The 22,102-nt window shown below is 44.5% G+C and overlaps 2 protein-coding genes across 2 annotated transcripts in view; one reads left to right on the forward strand and one right to left on the reverse strand.

Annotated features, from left to right (window-relative positions):
• The first annotated feature begins 1,259 nt into the window (after positions 1-1,259).
• Positions 1,260-18,944, forward strand: SLC35A1 (solute carrier family 35 member A1). Its single transcript, XM_075498329.1, has 8 exons — positions 1,260-1,371; positions 4,506-4,683; positions 11,532-11,691; positions 12,075-12,227; positions 13,041-13,107; positions 16,319-16,495; positions 16,894-17,028; positions 18,393-18,944. Exons 1-8 carry the CDS (start codon positions 1,356-1,358, stop codon positions 18,521-18,523), a joined length of 1,017 nt encoding a protein of 338 aa, XP_075354444.1. The 5' UTR covers positions 1,260-1,355; the 3' UTR covers positions 18,524-18,944.
• A 1,526-nt stretch (positions 18,945-20,470) lies between these two features.
• The window catches only part of RARS2 (arginyl-tRNA synthetase 2, mitochondrial), a 40,643-nt gene continuing 39,011 nt past the window's right edge, over positions 20,471-22,102 (reverse strand). The window contains exons 19-20 of the mRNA XM_075498333.1: positions 21,994-22,057; positions 20,471-20,610 (exon numbers count right to left, since the gene is read on the reverse strand). Coding sequence (XP_075354448.1) covers positions 20,524-20,610; positions 21,994-22,057 — 151 coding nt within the window. The 3' untranslated portion in view covers positions 20,471-20,523. The remainder of the gene's footprint in view (positions 20,611-21,993; positions 22,058-22,102) is intronic.

Raw genomic sequence — 22,102 nt, forward strand, 5'->3', positions numbered from 1 at the left:
TATTCATGTGAAAGGGGAGACAACATTCAGTCGATGCCCATTTGAATTTGAGTTTTTCTTTATTTGAATCTGGTTCTTGGGTTCTGCCGGTGCACTGGTGAGTGTACTCACGATGGCCAGGCCGTGCGACACAGCGATAGCCTCCTAGCCAGGGCTTCGGCGACAAAGCGCAACGCTTGCCGCTGTCAGGCTTTAAGGTTACTCAAAGGCTAGCTCATCGCAGCGCACCGGCATCCTTTGCATTTACAGCTGGTTTGGGGGCTTTTTCCTTTTTAGATGGTGCTGCTTGGGGAGCACAAGGCAGGTACGTAGACAGCGGGAGATACGTAGACTGCAGCGTACTTGACTTGAATTCCTTAAGCTTTACTCGATAATTTGCATGCATCGAGAGTCATTAAAATCACCTGGTGGTTTGACGCCAGCCTGTTGCTGCACAGATTAAAGTATCGCTCCCTTTCCAAACCCTTACAGCCTCCTCGCTCTCCGAAGCGAGGCATTTTGTACGGCCTCTGCTCCCCCCGTAGCGTCCCAGCTGCCAGGCGGCCGTTCCGCGCGGGGAGCGGGCCTGGCCGGGGAGCCCGCTGTGCCGTCCCCCGCCGCGCCGGGCCGGCCCGGCGCTCCGCCGAGCTCCCGGCTACGGCTTGGCCCGCGCCTTCCCAAACACCTTCCCTTGCACGCTCGCCGCGGAGAAACAAATTAGCCGGATAAGGGTCAGGAGGGGAAGCAGATAAGTAGAAGCGGGTGCATTCGGCCAGCACACATCGGGAAAAGGCACTGTCCGCGCCGCGGCAGTGAAGCTGCTGCCCTCTCTTCTCCTCTCCCCTCCCCACCCCCGTGGGAGCGCCGCCCGCCCGCCCCCCCCCGCGCCCAGCCCCCGCTCGGAGCCTCTCCCCCCGGGGGCTGACGGCGTGCCCCGCGGCGCGGCTGCCCACACCCGTTACGGGCCCGAAGGTGACCCAGCCCCCGGACACACCGCGCCCGCCCCTTCGGTCCGCAGCCTGCCGCAGCTCGGAGGCTACCGTGGGGTGACGCTGCCTTCGCACAGTGCCCGCACCCGCCCTTTTGGCCAGCGCGCTCCCTTTTTTTCTCGTTTACGGGCTAAAATCGGTAAAGGCTGAGAGTCAGCAGCCCCGACGGCCTGCCAGGAGAGGGACGCACCGCCCGCCGCCGCCCTCCGCCTCCCGGCGGGCGGGGGAGAGGGGCTCTCTAGGCGAGACGGACGTCCGACTCTATGGTGAAACGAGGGAGGTGGGGCGCTCTAGGCTGCCGCGCCGCACTCTATGGTGTAATGGGAGGAGCGGCGGGGCACGGGGGACGGCTCCGGCCCGGAGGTCTTGGCGCCTGCTGCGAGCACGATGTCGCCTCCGAAAGGTGAGGGCGGCGGCGCGGCGCGGGTTAGTGAGCGGGCTGCCGCGGCTCTCGGAGGGAGGTTCGGCCGGAGAAGGGGCCACTCTCCCCCCCCCCCGAAGTAAGCGCGACCCGCGCGCCAGCGGCTCCCCCCTGCCTCCCCCGCCCCAGGGGGAGTGGAACTGTCCTCCGTGAACGGGGCTGCGGCGCCGGGCGCCACCACCGCGGGCGCGGGGGAAAGGGGCTGTGAGGGGCCGCGCCGGGAGGGGACTCTCCCCCCCGCCCCGCCTTCCCGCCCTCCCGCCCTGCTCCGGCTGCCTGTGACTACCCTGGCCCGGGGCCGGCGGCGGCTGCGGGGGCCGGGCGGAGGGACCGCCGCCTCTCCGGCGTGTGGGAGGCGCCGTCCGGCGGGACAGCGGGCGGCCGGGGCTCCCGGGCCGGGGCTCGTCGGGTCACCGCTGGCGCCTCCGCCTTTAGGACCACCCTCAGCCGCAGCCGTCTCCGGAGCGGTGGCGCCTCTGTCGCCGGTTCCTGCTCTGGGAGCGTTTGAATGTGGCGCAACGCTCTTGGGGCTTCGCCCGAGGCCGCGAGGCCCAGGTCGCCAGTGCACGTGGGCACCCCCCCGCCCCTCGGCACCAACCCTGCGGGTGCGGCAGGTGTCCCTAAAACCACCACCGGACCCTGAGCTTCTCTTGGCCTGTGTGCAACGGTGCAGGAGCCCCGGTGGTCCCGAAGCCAGGGCAAGCCAGGTGGGCTTAAACACTTCAGGAAGGCGATGCCTGGCCCTCCGCCAGCTTCCCCCATAGAGGGCCTTGCGCAGGGCTGCTCAACTCTTGGCAGCAGGCTTGGTGGGGACGAGAAGGGGGGGAACCCAGGAGGAGAAGGGCCGGGAGCAGGAGGGTTTCCCGCAGGATGTGTAAGACTGGGTCTGAGGTGCCCGCCGCGCCGGCTGCCTTTGGCAGGCTGCAGGTTGTGCTTCATGTGCCAGGGTTGGCCTTGGGCTGCCATTTAAAAGAGCCCTGGTGGAGTGGTTAGATGAGCTGTGGAGATGTGTGGGAGGCCCACATTTATATCCTGAGGCTTTTGGCTGGAAATCATTTCATTTGAGTGGGATTTACTGAAGCCAGTGAGAGAAACTCTGGGAAAGAAACAACAGCTTCTTTCAGCTTTCGGCTTTTTTTTTTTTAAGTTGGTATAAGTTCAGACTTATCAGCAGAAGATATGGGTGCCACAGCACTGCTTTCCTTCTGCCCCCAGTGCTGCACTGGTACTCATGCAGACATGTGAGCCAGGCTGGAGAAATGTTCAGGCTGAAAACTAACTACAGATAGCTTTTTACATAACGCTAGAACTATCTAGTATAGTTACTAGATTCATTATATCCTGCTGCATTTGGTTTACTCAAGTTTGCAAGCTGTTGCCAAATTGGGGCATTTATTTATTTTTTGAAGAGTAGTTAATATTGGCAAGGATTAAATTTAGTTTTAGTTCAGTAGTGGATAGACTTAAAATCTTAATGTGTAAAAATGTACATTGTTAATATTTCTGTCAGCACTAAAATATCACTAGAATTTATTACAAAATATTACATTTTTGTAAAACTGGACTGAGTTAATTTTATTTCCTGGTTGTTATGCCCTTGGATTCCCACCACCCCTCCCCACCCTCCCCACAATCCAAACTTAATTTAAAAGTGGATTGCAGTTTGTAAGTCTCTTTTAAGCATTGTTAGTCCAAAAACTAATTGGCTCTACCTTTTAAAAGTGGTTACTGACATGGGTGAGATTTTTTTCTCTGTAAGGAAGTAGCTAATCTAAATGATTGCAGCAGCATGAGGTATTAACTGTACCTTGCAGAAATGTTATGCAGTAGAAGACATCACTGGCTTGAAAGAAAAATGAACCAAAACATCAGTTGCACTGGATTCAGCAATTCATTCCCATATTAAATGAACAAAGTTATTACAAATCTGCCCGGAGCTTATCTGTTAACTCATTCCCTAATCAGCAGAGGAGCATAAACTTATACCAATTAAAGTACGTTTCTTTAGGATATTCAGAACACGACAGATAATGGCCCGAAAGATGCTGCAGAATGACCAACATCCATCCGTCAGATGCCATACATAACAAAGAATAATTTACCAGTTTGAAAAATGGTTTTGTAGACACCACACATTTGCTGATGTCTCATGTTGTAGGTCATGCCCTCATGCAGAGAAGTTCTGTTTGGAGTCATGTGCTGTTCTCTTTACCAGTATGGATGCAGTCTTAGCCATTCTCTGACATGGGAATGAACTGGCGTGGCCTGGCCACGTCCACCCGATGACACTCTCAGGCCTTAGAGGAGGGCGGCTGTGTGAAAAACTGCCTTTCGCCAGTAGACCTGGAACAGGCTAACTCCCAAATTATGCAGGATAGTAGTTGGTCCAGGGCAGAACTTTTACAAGAATTGCTACTGTTGTAGGAGCATAGCAGTGGGGAAGGTAGAGGGGATAACACAGATGATACATAGTCCCTGTATGGTTTAATTTACTTGAATAGCCATAAACTTAGTGTTTTCTACAGTGAGTAATTTTTCAAGAAAGCCCTTTGTGTGAAGTCCCATCACCTTTCTGAGCAAAACTCTCTTCTTTCACTAACTTAGGTGGAAAATAAGGCTGAAGGAAATGCTGCCTTATTTATTAAGATTTGCTAGATTTGATTCCCTTCTTTGCTCATACTGAACTTTTCCTCTCTCTTTGCTTTTACTAGTCTGCCAACATTCTTTGTGTCAGACTTCAGTATACCACATGGAGAGGATCAGCTGCCATTTCGGAGTAGCGCTTACTATCAGCTAAAGAGCAGGAAACCACTAAAAGACTTTTTGATTATTATTAGATAAATATTAGTCTATAATTAGTTTTTCTAGAATGAAGGATGATTATGAGGGGAAGAGGACATCTTACTTCCAAACACCTGGAGTTCCTATAAAAGCTTCTTTGAGAAGAGACTTTGAAATTTAACTTAAACTTTTTATAGGAAGTGTTTCACAACATTGTAATTATTGTGTGCTGCCACAGTAGTATTTGCTACAGTCCTCCAGCTGGAGAACACCCTGTTTCAGTCCTTAAATTGAAAAGAAGGGCAAGCTGAGTCGTCATCTTTGTTTTCTTTCAGAAAATGTCAGCTTACTGTTCAAGTTGTACTGCCTTACTGTGATGACCCTGGTTGCTGCAACATACACGGTCGCATTGCGGTACACAAGGACAGTGGAGACAGAACTCTACTTTTCAACGACGGCCGTGTGCATCACTGAAATTATCAAGTTGTTCTTGAGTGTGGGCATCTTGGCTAAGTAAGTATGGGAATGCTAATCAGTATTTTTAAGACAAATCCTTGCTTCTAACCTCAGATTCTCAGATACCAAAGTACAGATACATTTGAGAATGTGGTTGGGTAGTCATGCTGTGGAAGAGTCATTTTAGAGTGGGTTAGAGCTTGTGAGTCCTCCTCAACTGAAACTGCTTTGTAAACAGCACAATATTTGGGTGTGTCCTTTCTGCATATTTTCTATTTTTGTATGCTTTGGAATAGGTTCAGAATGTCAGCATGGATTGTCTGCAGTGTTTTGGGTCTTTAAAATATTGGTGTAGATGAAAGCTGGACTGTGAGCCATCGTCTGCTGAGTTAGATAAAATTGTAACGTTCCTACTCATAGATTTTCCCAAACAATGTTACAGACAGACGTTCTGCTGTCTCTATTAACCTGGAGAATCAATGCTGAAAGGCTGTAGTCAGAAAATATTAGAGTTTCTGTAATCCCAGACTGCCACTAAGAACTAGAACTTTAGTCCACTCATGAGCATCTGGAGTAGGGAGGCCATCAGTCTGCTGTCCTTCCTCTCAGCTTCCCTGTGCTACATCCTTCCTTGGAAGAATCTTTATATTCTGGACTTTTCCAAAGCCCAGTTCTTTCTGTTGTGGTAGAATTTGTTCCTTTAGAGTCCCTGCCTATCTCTTTGTGGCTTTTGGTACATCAGAAGGCTGGCTGTTTAGTGCTAGAGGATCATGAAGTCACATGGTGTACTTCAGATTTTTATAAGATCTTTTCTACTTAACATCTAAATGGCATTTTACTTGCTTTAGAAATGAGACAATATTTGAATTTGGTAAGGCAGCTGTAGCAAACTGCCTTTTGTTTAACCTTTCATTAAACATAATGCGTTAGAAAAGGCAAGTGTGACCAGTGGCAAATTTCTTTTTTTTTTTTTTTTTTATGCACCCTGGGCTTCTCACTCTGCCAGCACAAAGCGTTGGCAGAAGTGTCTCTGCTGACGAGTGGTTGCGCTGTGGTTCTCACAGTGTTGTGGCCAGTGTGGATCCTGATCCAGCCTCTGCTTTCCAGAGACTGCAGCAGCCCACGTTTCTCAATAGTGAGGGACCTGTGGGTGGCATTTGGTAGCCTCACCTGTGTGTATAATTTCTCAAATCTGTTCTTGTGCATCTGGGACCCAGGCTGTTTATAGTATACCAGAGAGGCCTAGTTCAGCAGAGTAAGCCATCTGCCTTTTGTTAAGGGTCAGTAATATTGTGTTCATTAAATGTACGAATGGTCTTTTTGCTTGAAATAATTTAAAAGGTAATTACTTTTAACTCAGAAGTCTATTACGTTTTTTAGAACAGCCCTGCACAGCCAAAAATCCATGTAGCCCATCGTCCTCCCTTTGACAGCAGTCAGCAGAGGATGCTTAGAACAGCAGTATAGGCAATAGGGCAAGCACAGCCTGAACTTTCCTTAGCTGGTGGCGGAAGCTTATGGATTTCCCAGCCTGGATGCTGTGTGCATACTGTGGCTGTAGCACCTAATGATCCTGTCCTCTGTGAGCTTGTCCAGTTTCTTTTTGAACTGTTAGTCCATTCTGTATCTGTGAAATTACTTCTGCAGTATAATTACACGGTATATGTAAAAGTACTTTTTAATAAACACTTCACTGGATTCTGTCTTCTTGTGTTGGCAGACATGAATAATCTTTCCCCCTTCATTTTTATTTTCATATCTCTACAGATATGTATTGTGTTTTCATTAAGCATTTATTTTCTAAGCTGGGACTCTATCATGGTTTAACCCCAACCTGCAACTAAGCCCCACACAGCCGCTTGCTCACTCCCCCCTGGTGGGATGGGGGAGAGAACTGGAAGAGTAAAAGTAATAAAACTCATGGGTTGAGATAAAGACAGTTTAATAGGCAAAGCAAAAGCTGCGCGCGCAAGCAAAGCAAAGCAAGGAATCCATTCGCTACTTCCCATGGGCAGGCAGGTGTTCAGCCATCTCCAGGAAAGCAGGGCTCCATCACGCCTAACGGTTACTTGGGAAGATAAAATGCCATCGCTCCAAACATCCCCTCTTCCTCCTTCTTCCCCCAGCTTTACATGCTGAGCATGCCGCCATATGGTATGGGATATCCCTTTGGTCAGTTGGGGTCAGCTGTCCCAGCTGTGTCCCCTCCCAACTACTTGCGCACCCCCAGCCTACTCGCTGGTGGGGTGAGGTGAGAAGCAGCAAAGGCCTTGACTCTGTGTAAGCACTGCTCAGCAATAGCTAAAACATCAGTGTGTTATCAACACTGTTTCCAGCACAAATCCAAAATGTAGCCCTGTACTAGCTACTGTGAAGAAAATTAACTCTATCCCAGCCAAAACCAGCACAGAGTCCTAGCTAATTTTTCCATGATGATCCTAGTACCCATCTCCACAGCATTTCCAGTATTGTTACATCCCTTTTGAAACAGGATGCAGAGCTGCATGCAGCATTCAGGATGTGAACGTGCTGTGGCATTAGGCAGAGGGGTGAAAGTGCTTTCTGTCTTGGTCTCGATTCCTTTCCTAAGGATTCGTAACATTCTACTTACTTCTCTGAACACAGCTGAGCCTTGAGCTGGCGCTGTCAGAGCGCTACTCGCATCTTTTTCCCAAATGCCCATAACTGGTTTAGAGATGGTTGTCATATTTTGGGGTTGTCATTTCCTATGATTCTTTCTCATTTATTGACAACTAAGCTTTATTTGCCAACTAAAATGGGATGAATCTGTGTCACTGAGCTGTTTGAAGGTTATAATGTCTATTCTGATCTGGTCAGCTAGTGGGGTTTTCTGCTCCATAGTCAAGAGAGAGATGGGCACCAGCAGACACTGTTCATCAGGCTGTGCTCACCTCTTCTTGGTAGGATGTCTCACTTGCTGGTAGGTCTGGATGCCTTCCTTTGCTGTCCAGGTAACTGAGCTGTTTCTCAGACGGCAAAAGATCTGGTGAATTCTGCTCGGTGTAGTGAGAGTCAGACTCACTACAACTATTGAAAGTTTCCTTTTGGATATCACATATATTTGAGTATAATCAGCAAAATTTGCCAATTTCCTAATAATCTCCCATTTTAGATCACTTAAGAATATGCTGAACAGCATAGTTTTCCTTCAGTGTCTCCTTTACAGCTTCCTCCAGTTTTTAAGTCCTAATCAATTTGTCTCACCCAAAGCAAGGCACCTTTGTAGTTTAACAACCAGTTAGAAGATAGAATACAATCTATTTTTTCTGTATAGTGGGATACATTTGGATGGGTACCTTTTTCTTTTTGAAACAGCCAGCACTGGTTACTGCAACATACAGGATACTGGAGTATGACTTTTGCATTGTTCCGGCTGCAGAATTTGTTTTCTTACACATTCTAACACTATACCTTCGCTGTGTTTAATTTTAAAGTGTCTCCTGGAAGGCACATTGAATGGATGAATGCCAAAAGATTGTCTTTCAAAAGAGAAGTTTATGGTAGTTTAAGGCGTGTTCGTTGTTTACTCAACTGTACTCTCAACTTCTAATATTTATTTAAAGTCCAATTCACCATCTGGTAATTACGTTGTCTACATTCTTAGATAGTACATAATTACTTAGCAATGGATGAAGAAAAGTAGAGCTGATTTGCAAACTCTAGTTTTAACTTTGGCTTTTCTAACAAATGCATGTTTCTCTTGCAGAACTGATAGTTCTGCTCTCACCTATACTAGTAGCTCTCACCTATTCAGACCCATGAAGAAAACAGAACATTTTTTTTAAGTTGAATCTAGATCAACATCAAGAATGCTGAATTCAAGCTACAGCGGTTTTTATTTTCTTATTTGATTTTGCAGTGTACATCTTTGGGCACCTTATTTTGCTTTATCAGCTGTACACAGAGACTTGTTTTAAATTATTTTTTGTGTAGATCTAAATCTGTCTCCACATGATCTTTCTACTGAATTCAACTTACAGTTAGAGATTCTTGATCAGTGCATGCTTCAGAAAGCACACCCACTGCAAAGATGAACTATTAGATAGTTCATCTTCTTGTTCTCAATAACTGAAGTGAAAATGGTGCTTACTGGACATCTGTTATTCTTCATTGCTGAAATTCCATGCTAGAAGTTAAAGTAGACAGAAACTACTATTACTGCTGTGATTTGAGTTTGAACGTGTGATCAGCTAATTTACTGAGCATGGTCTGGAACAGAAGCAGGTATAGTTTAAATATTACAGAATCACAGAATCGTATAGGTTGGAAAAGACCTTTAAGATCATCGAGTCCAACCGTAAACCTAACACTGCGAAGACCACCACTACACCATGTCCCTAAGCACCTCATCCAAACGTCCTTTAAATACCTCCAGGGATGGCGACTCAACCACTTCCCTGGGCAGCCTGTTCCAATGCTTGATAACCCTTTCGGTGAAGTAAAATTTCCTAATATCCAATCTAAACCTCCCCTGGTGCAACTTGAGGCCATTTCCTCTTGTCCTATCACTTGTTACCTGGGAGAAGAGACCGACCCCCACCTCGCTACAACCTCTTTCAGGTAGTTGTAGAGGGCGATAAGGTCTCCCCTCAGCCTCCTTGTCTCCAGGCTAAACAACCCCAGCTCCCTCAGCCACTCCTCATCAGACTTGTGCTCCAGACCCTTCACCAGCTTCGTTGCCCTTCTCTGGACTCACTCCAGCACCTCAATGTCTCTCTTGTAGTGGGGGACCCAAAACTGAACACAGTATTCGAGGTGTGGCCTCACCAGTGCCGAGTACAGGGGCACAATCACTTCCCTAGTCCTGCTGGCCATGCTATTTTTGATACAAGCAAATACATATTTTCTTATTCAACAGCCTACGTTAGTGTAGACAAATAGAAGCAGCCTTTACTGTGTGGTATTTTTGGACTTCTTATTCTCACTGAGTAGAACTCTATCTTTGCTAATTATATTTTATTTGCAGTTAGACATTTGAGATAGAAGCACTTTAGTCCGGCTGTACTTGGGTGTTACCAGGAACTCTAGGTTTTCTTGTAGACCTTATCTCCCAATGCTGTGCAATATAATAAATACATTGAGGAATAAGTAAACCAACAATTTTAACCATAATGTCAATGACTCGTAACATTTTATGGAGTTCTGTATCTAGTGCAATTAACCATGGCGAGCTGTAGCGTGAACTCTTCCTTGTATTGCAAACTTCACTTTAAGTCTACTTGTCTATAGATGTACCATGTATTGGTATATGTATTGGTACAATATCATGTATTGACACGATCTATAGATCAATGGTTGTCCCTTGTGGCCAGATGTGTCTTGCAAAAGACACCTATGTGACGTGCTCGGTGTCACAAAGTCTGTCCCAAGCAAAGCGTCCCCTTAGTTAGGAAAGAGCTTTGCATGTGACCTTGCTTCTACCGCAAGAGTGTGGGAAACCATATGTGCCTCTGTTTGGTAACTGTACTGCCCCTGACTCTTCTTTGTGTGTGCTCTCTGTTATGCGAAAATGACAAAAAGAAGCCCTTGCAGCTGCCTATATAAAGACTGCTCTCATTACAAAAAAAAACACCAGGAGAAAAGGAGGTATATGCTTGATTCCACGGAAGGGGAAAGCAAGGGAGGAGAGAAACTTGGACGGAAGGATCATGAGAGGATAGAGTCCGTAAATCTTTGGAGAGGAAAAGTTTAAGAACCTGGAGCACAGACTCAGGGTTTGATCAGGAATGGAAAATATGCAGGAACAAGGTGGTTAATGAAGGAGCCTGGGGCATAGAGAGATTGCTAATTTTGGTAATTGCTAATAAGAGTTTGGGGAAGGTAGATGATGTACATTTGTGAAAAAGGAAGAAGTTGGGACACGGGTGAAATGTGGGGAATTGGGCTTCTGGAGCGCTCAGGAGGATGTGAGCCATTTGTTCATATGCATGTGTAATGGAAGCAAAAGGAGTGTTAAATTCAAGAGCAACAGGCTGCAAGTTGAGGGGCCTGTGGGAGGGGACAGGAGTGATTTTGGATGTTGGTATTTGTCACTGGCCAAGTGAGAGAGGAACGGAAGGGGGGGACACGGGACTTGGGGAGAGCTGGGAGGGGAACTGGAGGACTTGAGTAGCAGGGACAAGTGAGCAAGAAATGTCAGCTTGATGTACAAATGATAAGGAAGAACTAGCAATGCAGAGGTCAGCTTTAATAAGCTGAGGAGCAAGCCACAAAAGGGGACAGCAGCAAGAAGCACCAGGTTCTTCCCCATTGCCTGCTCTTTCGCACACTGCAATTACATGAAGGAGGCGTGTGAAGATGCAAGGCGACAGGGAGCCACCACATGCCCCGCCAGACCTATTCACATGCGTGCTGGTGCCGGTCCAGCGACCCACACAGCACAAGCAAGAAGAGGAACCCAGGGCTGGCTGAGGAATGAGAGGTGTTTCCAGCTCAGTGATGTGCAAGGGTACAATCTTTTTTGGTTGTACTGTGAGGCCCAGTTTAAAGTGGATCTGGAAAATCACAGGCATTTGACATGACACACAAATATTAATACCCCCCACCAAAAAAGGCGGGGGGACAGGGACGACAGCCTTCTGTCCCACTGCCTGTATACTTAGTGACTTATTCCACTGTTTACAGTGTTCATGGTTGTTGTTTACTTTATTACACATTAATGCATCTAACTTCCTGATTCCAGAATGTCTTCTTCACCTTCAGGGGTTTCTACTTGTTGATAACCTCACTGTTTTTTCCCAGTTAATTTTTCTTTAATGAGCAGAAGGTAAAACTGATTGTTGAGAACAAATTTTCAGCCTTCGTAAAGGATTCATTGATTTGATTTCTGTTTTCAAATATCAGTTTAAGAGAGCTCTCAATTATATTAATATTTTATTTTGCAGAGAAACTGGAAGTCTGGCAAGGTTAATAACATCTTTAAAAGAAAATGTATTTGGAAGTCCTACAGAATTGCTAAAATTAAGTGTTCCATCTTTGGTGTATGCTCTCCAAAACAATATGGCATTTGTGGCTCTTAGCAACTTGGATGCGGCAGTCTACCAGGTAATACACGTTTTTGTCAGTAACTGATCTGTAAATACATTTCTCTTTACTGTTTCATGAGGCATGCGTGCTAGGTATCTGCCTGTCTAGCAGCAGTACCCTCTGTCGCCTCAGTGTTAAAAGCCAAATGATGCTTTGTTACATTCAGAGCTTACGCTCTCTTGTAGAACTCTGGTTTTCTGAGCTAACTCACTCACTGCTAAAGTCACTTCAAATTCACTTTGTTGTAATTGACGATGGTACAAAACCCCAGAGATCTGTAGAAAATCAATGAATATAAAATTTTATTTGCTATTCTGTAGTTAAATTCTCTTATTTTATTTTCTTGTTTTGGAGGAGTTTATAAAACCACATCCTCTATGCTACATTCCCATCTTCTTTAGGTGACATACCAGCTGAAGATCCCTTGTACAGCTTTATGTACAGTCCTAATGCTAAACCGTACCCTTAGTAAGCTGCAGTGGTTCTCTGTCTTCATGCTGTGTGGTGGTGTTACCCTTGTTCAGTGGAAGCCTGCTCAGGCTACGAAAGTACAGGTAGGAGTTCTCATTTTGCCACTTCACCACGAAGAATACACTGCCTTATGCTTTGTATTTCACTTCACAGCAGCTGGGATTAAGGTAAGGTCTCTTACATTCCACACAGCAGTACCCGCTTCCTATTTCCAGCCACTTAATCTACAACATAAACACTAGTTTGATCATTCACTTTCACATTTATTGTATACCAGTTCAGGCAGGCTTGCGGTATTGCTCCAGTCTCACTTGTTGGAAAGGCAACTGATTGCTACAATTAGTATAAATTAGCACAGTCATCATAACCAGTCTAATGCACCATCATAGGAATATCTGAGTAATATATTGTTTCCAGCAGTTGGCCCTGGTATCATTGTAATTACTGGAGCAGAGAACTTGGAATCAAAGCACCTGGTGGAACTAGGAGTGGAACTCCAATGCCTTGTGGGTGTGGGTATGTCATTTAAACACACCCTTCAGAGGCACTGACCTAATCCCGTTCTAGGCAGAAACAAGTGTCTTCTGTTTCTTAGGTCTTAGCTGCTGGTCAGAGGCATTAGTGGGAAAGGCAGGTCATGCAGCTGGGAAGACTGGCCACAGCCAAGTAGACGGTGCCTCTGAGCACCGCAGGGGTTGCTAAGAGTACACTCAGAAAGTGAAACACCACAGAGCTACACCGAGCTAATCTGAAGGACAGCTCTAGCTAAGCAAGTACGTTTTATACTCTAATGAAACGCTAATAATTTTGCTGTACTTAATGAAGTAGCTCTGGAACTGATTATTGTAAATTACTGAAGTGTTGCATCCTTTTTAAAATAACGGTTGATGTTGCAGGTGGAGCAGAATCCATGGCTAGGGTTTGGAGCGATTGCTGTTGCTGTATTGTGTTCAGGATTTGCAGGTATAGTATTAATTCCGTACGCAGGTCACATCAAAAGGACTAGAGAACTCATGATGTTTAAAACAGAACATTCTACATTAGTTAACTGTCTCCGTTGATTAGAAAATAAAAAAGGACTTTATCCCCTCTGCCCATAATTACCTTCTACTTGCAGTAATTATGGCAGATTCAGGACAGGATTACTCTAGTTGTCAAGCAAATGACTAAGAGCACATACTGTTGGTTTTATGTGATGCAACTTAGAAGGCTGGTTTGCAAGTGGAAGCATCTTTCAAATGCTTAGAATACTCCTCTAGGGAACATCTGTAATGACTCACTCAGTACAATTAATTAAAGTACATCAATTTTATAAAGTTGGCTTTACAGTGAATAGCTCCCTTACGGTGATCACATGAAATACTTGCATTTTTTTATACGGGGAACTGAGCTCCTTGCTCAGTTCTTGTGCTAGCTCAGCCCTGAATTACACATTGCTGTAGTCCTGTCGGTGGTAAATCTAACTGACATGCAGAGGGAGCATGAGTAAGGCAGAGAGGAAGATGAGTAGCAGAAAGCCTAGACTAACTGCATGAACGGTGTTTGGTTTGGTTTGGTTTTGTTCTACAACCAGCATTTCCCCTCAGAGTAGCTTTTCTCTGCTTTCTGCAGAAGGAGACCAGAACTTGAGGATAAGTGAGCTGGTGCTGAGAAATAAGGAAATGCAAATTATTACTTAATTTGAAATTTGGCTCACAGGGGCATATTTCCCTGGCTGTAAACTGGATTCTTCCCCCTCCCTCTGTAAGAAAACAAGGTATTATCACCCACCTGTATTACCATACAATCCTGCAGGAATAATCTTGTGCTGTGCGTACATACTTGTTACTCATGGAAAACATTCTGGTTAGCAGGGGAGGAAAAGAGGAGGGTGTTGTTCTTGTTTGGTGTCTTTTCAGTGAAATGAGCACTTTGAAGCAGAAATACTAAATAAGACTGTATAGAGCTCAATCAACTTTTCTTGGAAGGTTATCAATTTACTCATTTCAATAGATGCTCCCAAGCCACGAGACAAAGCACAGCATTCACAGTGAGGCCTTCAGAGTCTCCTAAAGCTTTCTCTGATAACACGGGTAGACAGCTGTGCTTCTAAAGGTCTCAAATTCAGACCACTGAAAGGGCTGATGCAGGCAGCTCTAGAGGATTTAGAGCTGCCTGCATCATATGGCTTTCTTCTCCCACAAAAGGATTGCAGCTTGGGTGTTTCCTCACTGACAGCTGTAGCTTTGAGGCAGCTGGGAGGATGGAGTATTTCATCTGTGGAGCTCCTTGTGCCCTTGGGGCTTTACATGTTGAAAACATAAATCCTATTCAAACTCCTTTCCTCTTCTTCCTTCCCCCACCCACAGGAAGAAGTTATTTTGGCATTAAACCTTCAGTTTCTGGACTGACCATGTTCAGTGTTTTATATTATTCCAGCAAATTGTAGAAGTTATGTGTTTTTGTCCCTCAGAGATGGAAAAGAAGTTTTTTCTTCAAACTTCTGATCCTGTGATAATTTCCAAGTATCTGGGGGCCCAACAATGGTTATAAAAGCATTGGACAAATATAAAATGGCAGATCCTTTGTGACTTGAAACAGTACCAAAGAGGACTTTCTCCTAAACAGCACCTATTCTTTCCTTCATCTTGCCTAGTGGAGTGATTTTTATGCATTTTCAGAAATCTGAAAGCATCATTTCATTGGTTTGCTTACTGTTTTCTTAGTTTATAAAATTTACAAGTATGGTTTATACTCGAGCCAAATTTCTGGTACACTGATTACACCTGGTTGTGCTCCTGTGGGTCTTCTCAGCGAGCAGAAATCTCGAGATAGATTACTGTGGGTTCTTTTAAGCACTGCAGTCATTAACAATACTAGTTTTTTGTTGATATTGTTTAGACTTTAAAAATGAGTATTTAGATGAGAGAATATAATATTTCCTTGGGTTTTTTTATTATTTGAACCCCTGAAATATAAATCTGTTCTCTAATTTATTCACCATAAATATTCACTATACTGTATTAAATTATAAATTGCATTTTTCATTAATAAAAGAGTAGCAAGACCTTCCTTGAAACTAACTCGGGGATTTCAGGAGGAGTGTGTGGGCTTCCTAAGGCTTCTAAGCCACAGGTCTTTTCTCTGTGCCATCTTTGTCAGTTCCATATACTTTTCTCATATTGTATGAAGGATCTTGGGTGACATTAATCAGCAATAAACTTTTAGTCAGTAGGACTCGCACCAGAAATTCATGGAAGTTGCTGAGAAGATCCGAGTCCTGCAAACTGCTGTCTATGTTTTGAAACGCAGAGGAAATTCCAGAGATTAGCAGAGTCCTGGTGTGGGAGCAATGCTTAAAAAGGCAGCTAGAGATGGCCTTGTCAAATGTCAGCCTTTTAGTCTGACATACACCTCCCAAATAGAATAATGAAAAAGTATTTGGGGAATTTCAGTAATGCAGAGCATAAAAGTAATGCTCGTCAGTGTGGCACTGTGAACAAGAGCTTTAGATTAAAATGAATTCCATTTCCTCAAAATCAGTCTGTAGTTTCAGTTAGCAGAAGGCATCGGTTTTGATTTGCTCTTGTAATCCCCTGAAGCTGTGGTTTCAGAACGTTGCCACTCTGCCAAGTATTCTGCAAGCACAAGGCTTCCGAGGAATTTTCAGTCTGTCTCTTATTGAGGTAATATAGCCCCACCCACTCTTTTTTTTTTTAATCATTTTATTATTATTATTTTGTACTGCTAAATATCTTGATGGAGGAAAAATCGTTCTTCATCATACTGAAATACATAAATACTGTCCTGGGGATAAAATACCAGGTGCCAAGGTGAAACGCTTTTTTTCTGGTATAGAACTGTACAGGAGAAACTGGTGGAATCAGAAGCCTGGCAAATCAAACAGAAATGAGGATTAGTTTCAATTGTCGATGAGGTTCATTGCTAAAACAAAGGTAAACAGAAATAGAATCTATTTTTTATGTTATATACCCATTAAAACGATCCTGTCATGGAAGACGCACATTAGCAGGATGTGATTTTGGGCCTTCTGCATTGGGAACTTCTGTGAAACCCAGGAGTCTGTAGGACAAGATGATTCCAGTAGTCTTGTCTGGCTTTAAAACCTATGAACCATGAATCATTAAGGATGAAACTTCATTCATCTTACTGAAACTTTTTTTTTTTTTTTTAGGAGTTTATTTTGAGAAGGTCTTAAAGAGTTCAGATACTTCCTTGTGGGTGAGGAATATTCAGATGTACTTATCTGGGATTGTGGTGACTTTATTTGGTGTGTACATGTCAGACGGAGCCCAAGTTCTTGAGAAAGGGTTTTTCTATGGCTATACATACTACGTCTGGTTTGTCATCTGTAAGTATCTTGTGTTTTTAGGGTCTTGTTACATTGTTTTGCTCTTTTAACTATGATATAACTGATTGCATGGAGCTACAAATTCAGTCCATTCTTTATTGTATTTTGAGGTTGGTTTTTTTTTAAGTATCATTATCTTGCAAATTATTCACTTGTTCAGTTTAAAATTGTGCTGAAACAGCAGTCTAAATGGATGAGTAGCGAGTAGATCATCTTTAAATGAGTCGTATCTGATCTACTAGATGCTGTGTAGACATCCCATTGTGCTGAATGTTGCATGAAATCACCGATTAGGATGATGTAGCCCAAACAAGGAGTACACCAGTGGGGTAAAATGCATCATTTCAAGAGTAACCTACTGCACCTTTACTAATAGAAACATGTTATCTGCTTTCCAGTTCTCGCCAGCGTAGGTGGCCTCTACACTTCGGTCGTTGTTAAGTACACAGATAACATTATGAAAGGCTTTTCTGCAGCGGCAGCCATTGTTCTTTCTACTGTGGCATCAGTCATCCTCTTTGGCCTCCAGATAAGTAAGTGCTTTTTTGCCTTTGATTTGACCATACGTCCAGGTTTCCTTCCTGGCTAGCAGGCTGCTAGCAGGCGGTACGCAGTTCATACCAAAGCAATCATTTGCGCCTCCTTTGAATTTTTCTGGTTTTAACTTAGTCTTCTCCAGGACTCCTATGCACTAGTGTATTGTCCCTGTTGTGTCACATAAGGTGCCTGATGATCCTGTGCTTTCAAAGGCATTCACGGTTTCTTCTTTCAGAGGCATCCTACAACCTCAAATGGAAAGGTTCTTTCCGATTTAAATAGCTTATGAGTTTATACAGCTTTATTCATGAATCACTTTCTGATGCAGTTTAGTGTGTGATATAGCTGTTTACCTGAGCCTGCTGTTGATAAGTTGTCATTTCTTCTTGGTTTTAGTACAGCCAGTGCCAAATTAATTCCTCAGCTGTTTCTGCAAGGGCTTTGCACATCCCTGTTACGTTATACCTGCTCCTGTGTTAACTTTTACCTTCCCTATTTGCTGTGGCCAACACCACATGGAGCGAGTCACATGGCAGCTGGGGTCATGACTGATGTGGTGAATATTTTTGAGAGGAAACAGCAGATTGCTTTGGGCTGTCCTGCAACTACAAAGGATTTTCTCCCTGATCAAGTCTGTGTCTGATACTGTATCCAGTAGCTCCTGCTCAGTCATTCACTGTTTAGTTTTGGGTATTTATTTTTTACTTTCCTACCATAACCCAAAGATGGTATGGTGTAACGATGGAAAAACTAGCTTTCTGATGTGGTCTTAGTGAGATTAAACTTAAGGAAGGTTTGCATAAGGAGAAAATCATGAGTGTCTGGCTGAAAAAGAGCACCTTAAACCAAGCGATAAAAAACACAACTAGTTTTAAAAACTCACTTGGGCAGAACGTTTTGTTGATGGTTGACACCAGTCCAGGTTTGATTTGTGATCTTTCTGTGAAAGCCTCATTAATAGCGTTTCTCAAGCCTGTCTGGATGTGGAAAGGCAAACAAAGTGTTATCACAGGCTACTTTATCACATCCACTGTGTCTTTATCGTTAAGTTTATTGTAATGGAAGCCTGTCGGACGGCATCTGGAACTGCAGGAGATGTTTCACACTTGCTTTTCTGACCATCACCACGTTCTTGCTGATGGGAGACTAACTGAAGTGGTGTGGGGATTGTAAACACTCGAGTTCTTGGTGACAGAGGATGAGTCTAGATTCTGTGAATTATTAACAGCTTGTTGTCCTGTTTAGTTTTGAGTAACTTTAATACTGTTATTCAAATACCATCATAACTTATATAGTTTAGTCTTCTGAAGGTTTCTTCTTATATAGAAGTGTTTATTTAAACTATTTTGTCTCCTTTCAGCTGTTACTTTCTCCCTGGGTGCTCTCCTGGTGTGTATTTCTATTTACCTTTATGGATTACCTCGACAAGACACTACAAAAATCCAGCCATCGGAGACTAAGAGCTCAAAAGAGAGACTTGCTACTGTGTGACATTGTCCATAAAAATGGACAGACAGAGAAAAAAACGGACCTTAAAAAACCTGCATTTTTAAAAAACTAGCCTTAAGCTATTCATGAAATGGTTCAAGTGGGATAGACTAAAAGCAGAAGTTAGTTCTGTCTTACATGTGAAGTTTCCAGTGGCTGACGCTGAGGCTACGTTACAGCTGAGGAGCTGGATGGGTATTTTATTGAAGGTATTCTTCATTTGCATCGAACAATGAAGAGTCCCACTTACAAGGAAAGCAGAATGAAGGAACTGAACACTCAATTGTATATAATGTATATAATGGAGGGAAACTGGTTCTTTCTGTATTTGATAAACTGTCTTGCCCTTTGAGGGCAGAAATGCCCAAAAGCTTCATAAAAAATCTATTAAAAAGAGCAATTATTGCCAGCATTTTCTCTTAAACTAGTTGGCAATTGCAGTTCGATTAACAACAGGAAAAGTTTCTCTTCTTGGTGATACATATGAGATGACACAACTCCACCAGGAATAACCATGCTTCGAGCATCACTTACCTGGAAGTGATTAGAAGCAGCACTTGCTGTTTGGTTTTAAAAGTCAGAATGAAAGACTGCTGTTTCTCTGAAGTTGCAGATTTTCTTTCACTTTGCAAATGTTTTTTATACCTGCTGTAGCTGGTAGAGGGATCTTCTATTCAATGTGTTTTGTCAAACCCCAGTTGTACAGGGAAATAAGGTTCGTATGTGTTCTTGTATCTCTGGCTTAAGTATGAATGAGTCAAAGTGTCAGACTAGAAGATTTTTATCTGTCCATTTTCTCTCTAAACCTTGTGCATATGGAGTCATGCTTGAGAAGAGTTCCTGTAATGCATGTTAGGCCTTGATTTGAGTGCCAACTGTATAATTTAAAGCTTCTCCCTCATTTTCTGAGGCCTTACTCAGTTTGACCCTTCCAGAAACTGCAACTCTGCATTGAGGGAAAACTGACTTTGGTGCATTTGGGCAACTCGTTAACATTCAAAGTGGAGTCAGAAATGTGATCAAGTTTATGTCCTGGTTAGATTCCTTCAGACATGAGTTAACCAGCTGGGTTTTACTCAAAAGTGGGGCATGTTAAACACAGCAGCAACAAACATGCTTAAATTCTGTTCCAGTGGGAGAAGATGCTCCTCTCTGCCTTTCACCAACTGCTCTGTGCATCTAGAACAGTGTGCCACCAGAATGCTGCTCTGGTGCATCAAGGCTTTGGTGGTGGTGGGTATGGTCAGGCATTTCAGAGGCTGGAACAGCCACCTGCACTACCTTGCAGACTGATGCTCCACCTCTCTTCAGCAGTGTGATGGCTCAGGGTGCCAAGCAGCACCTGCCACGTCTGACTGCGTGTACGGTGCTGAGGGAGGACCGTGGTTCCTGTTCCACCAGCTGGGCAGCAAACCCTCTTCTCCCAAGTCATCACGTCAGTGTGACAGAGGAATGGGTGAGGAACAGGATGTGACAGAGTTGGCAGTTGGTCTTGGCTGACGTAACCGGAGGAGGAGCGCAGTACAACACACAGGAAAAAACCTCTCTGTCAGGGTCTAACGCAGTTTGTTACAGTATACAGAGTACCTGTAGCTGCTGTACCATTAGGCCTAAGTACACAATGGCAACCGCTGAAGGGGAGAACTCTGGCTGCTTAGGGCAGCACAGTTAATACCACTTCCTCTACCAAAAGGCTGTTATATTTACATGGCAAATACAGAGCAGTTCTCTTTTATGGGAAATACCAGGTAGACTAGTGTCTTAAGTACACTACTCCTACCAAGTGCCTGGGAGAAAGCGATTGTGACAACCCCAGCCTCCCCCAAACGGGCGTGCCATGCGTGCTCTTCTGCAGTCGGTGTGATGGAGCATACAAACCTCCAAGAGCAGACAGAGAGTGTCCAGACTGCATTAGCAATGATGACACACAGGAGAGTATTTACATTATCTGGAAAAAAAATCCTTTTACTAAGAGATGTGACTTTACACTGCGTACAGCCTCATTACATTTGCGTTACAGGTGTAATGCCAAGAAGTTTCATTCCGTTGGCTAGAACTGAGCGTGCAGCTTGAAAGAGACAGAGCCTTGCCTGGAAAACAAGAATAGCTGTCAGCTTACGGTATTGCTACAGAATAGGGCGTAGCTCTCAGGACAGCAGTTAGGAGCAGCCTGTCAGAGGTGAGAATGCTGTGTGCATCCTCTGTCCCCATACAGGGTGCTGGGATTCGGACATACGCATCATCTCTGTACTAACACACCAATGCTGGCAGAATTCACACCAGCTGTTGATAGCCCACTAGCAGTGTCACCAGAGGGACACATTCATCAATGAAAGGAAGCTGGAAGGGGGTGTCCAGCCCAGTCTAGTACCCTCAGGGCAGAGGGACCAGAGGAGGTGCCTGCAAAAGAGCTAGCAATGACTAAAAAGTGAAAATCTTGCATGCACCACAGGCTGTTACAGCCTGAGGATACTGTTGGAATCCCTCCTCTCGCTGTGCGCCTGGGTTAGAGGCTGCCAAGCAACTATGGGCTGCTTTGAAAATTTCACTCTTCCTTGTCAATGTCTTAGCTGTTACACAGCTGACTGTTTGGGAAGGGCTCTATCAACCTTGCTCCATAACAATAGTTCTTGAAAGTTGTCATACTGAAAGATATTTAGAAATTTCTTTTTTTTTACAGGATAAGGAACTGAAATTTTCCTTGTAGCTTGGACTGTCTTAGTCCATCTTCAAAGGCAGGAATACCTACAGCATCTAAGCTCAAATACAGAGTGCAGCTCCATCAATTCCACTGAATTTTTTTCCCCCACAACACAGCTGAACACTTAAATGTGATTTCCTACCAAAATCAGATAGGTAATTGCTTTTGAAATAGATGAAAGAGAAAATAAGAAAGGCAGTGTAATTAGTGTATCATTTACTGAGCAGTTAAGGGGTCAAACATTGCCTGGGAGATCAGTAGAAAATAATTTGCATCTATTTGGAACTGTACATTAACAGTTGTCAGCCTCTGTGCTTTGGCTAGAAAGGCAATACAGACAACTTGGGATATGTAGGTGGCAAGAGGGAGGAGACAGATTCAGTTACCTCCTAATTCTCTGTCTTTCCACATAACCACTAAAGGAAACCATCAGAAATTAACCAGCAAGTTAAATGCTCAAATGTTTACTTTTAAAAAGTTCCAAAGGAAAGGTGATGAGAAGGAAAGGGGTTTGACTGGGTTTGGAGCAGTTGTCCTTATGAAGCATTCTTTTTTGGGAAGATCAGGCCGAGCAGCCCTCCGGAAGGCACAGCCATAAACAGCAACCCCTGCCTTCTCAAAGCGGTGCCTCCCACGGGAGAGCCTGCCTGCTGGCTCATTAGCCTGCAGGTGCATATTCACCCGAGTGGTTGCACAGCTGGGTTGGCAAAGCCCTATATTGCTCTGGGACGCCCTACACAGACTCCAGCCACGTAACAACGCTGTGCCATACCTGGGCTAGTTCAGGGGCGCTGCCTTTCACAGGAAGAGTTTTATGTGCCACGGCTGCAAGATGGCTGAAATGGAAAACACGGTGGGAATGGTGAGAACGAGCAGGTCTC

This window comes from Mycteria americana, chromosome 3, assembly GCF_035582795.1.
Source record: "Mycteria americana isolate JAX WOST 10 ecotype Jacksonville Zoo and Gardens chromosome 3, USCA_MyAme_1.0, whole genome shotgun sequence".
In the NCBI taxonomy this organism is placed as follows: domain Eukaryota; kingdom Metazoa; phylum Chordata; class Aves; order Ciconiiformes; family Ciconiidae; genus Mycteria; species Mycteria americana.

Coding starts and splice junctions, on each gene's coding strand:
- SLC35A1 (XM_075498329.1), top strand. Junction 13,108..16,318: donor ATTGTGTTCAGGATTTGCAG/GTATAGTATTAA, acceptor TTTTTTTTTTAG/GAGTTTATTTTGAGAAGGTC. Junction 16,496..16,893: donor CTACGTCTGGTTTGTCATCT/GTAAGTATCTTG, acceptor TCTGCTTTCCAG/TTCTCGCCAGCGTAGGTGGC.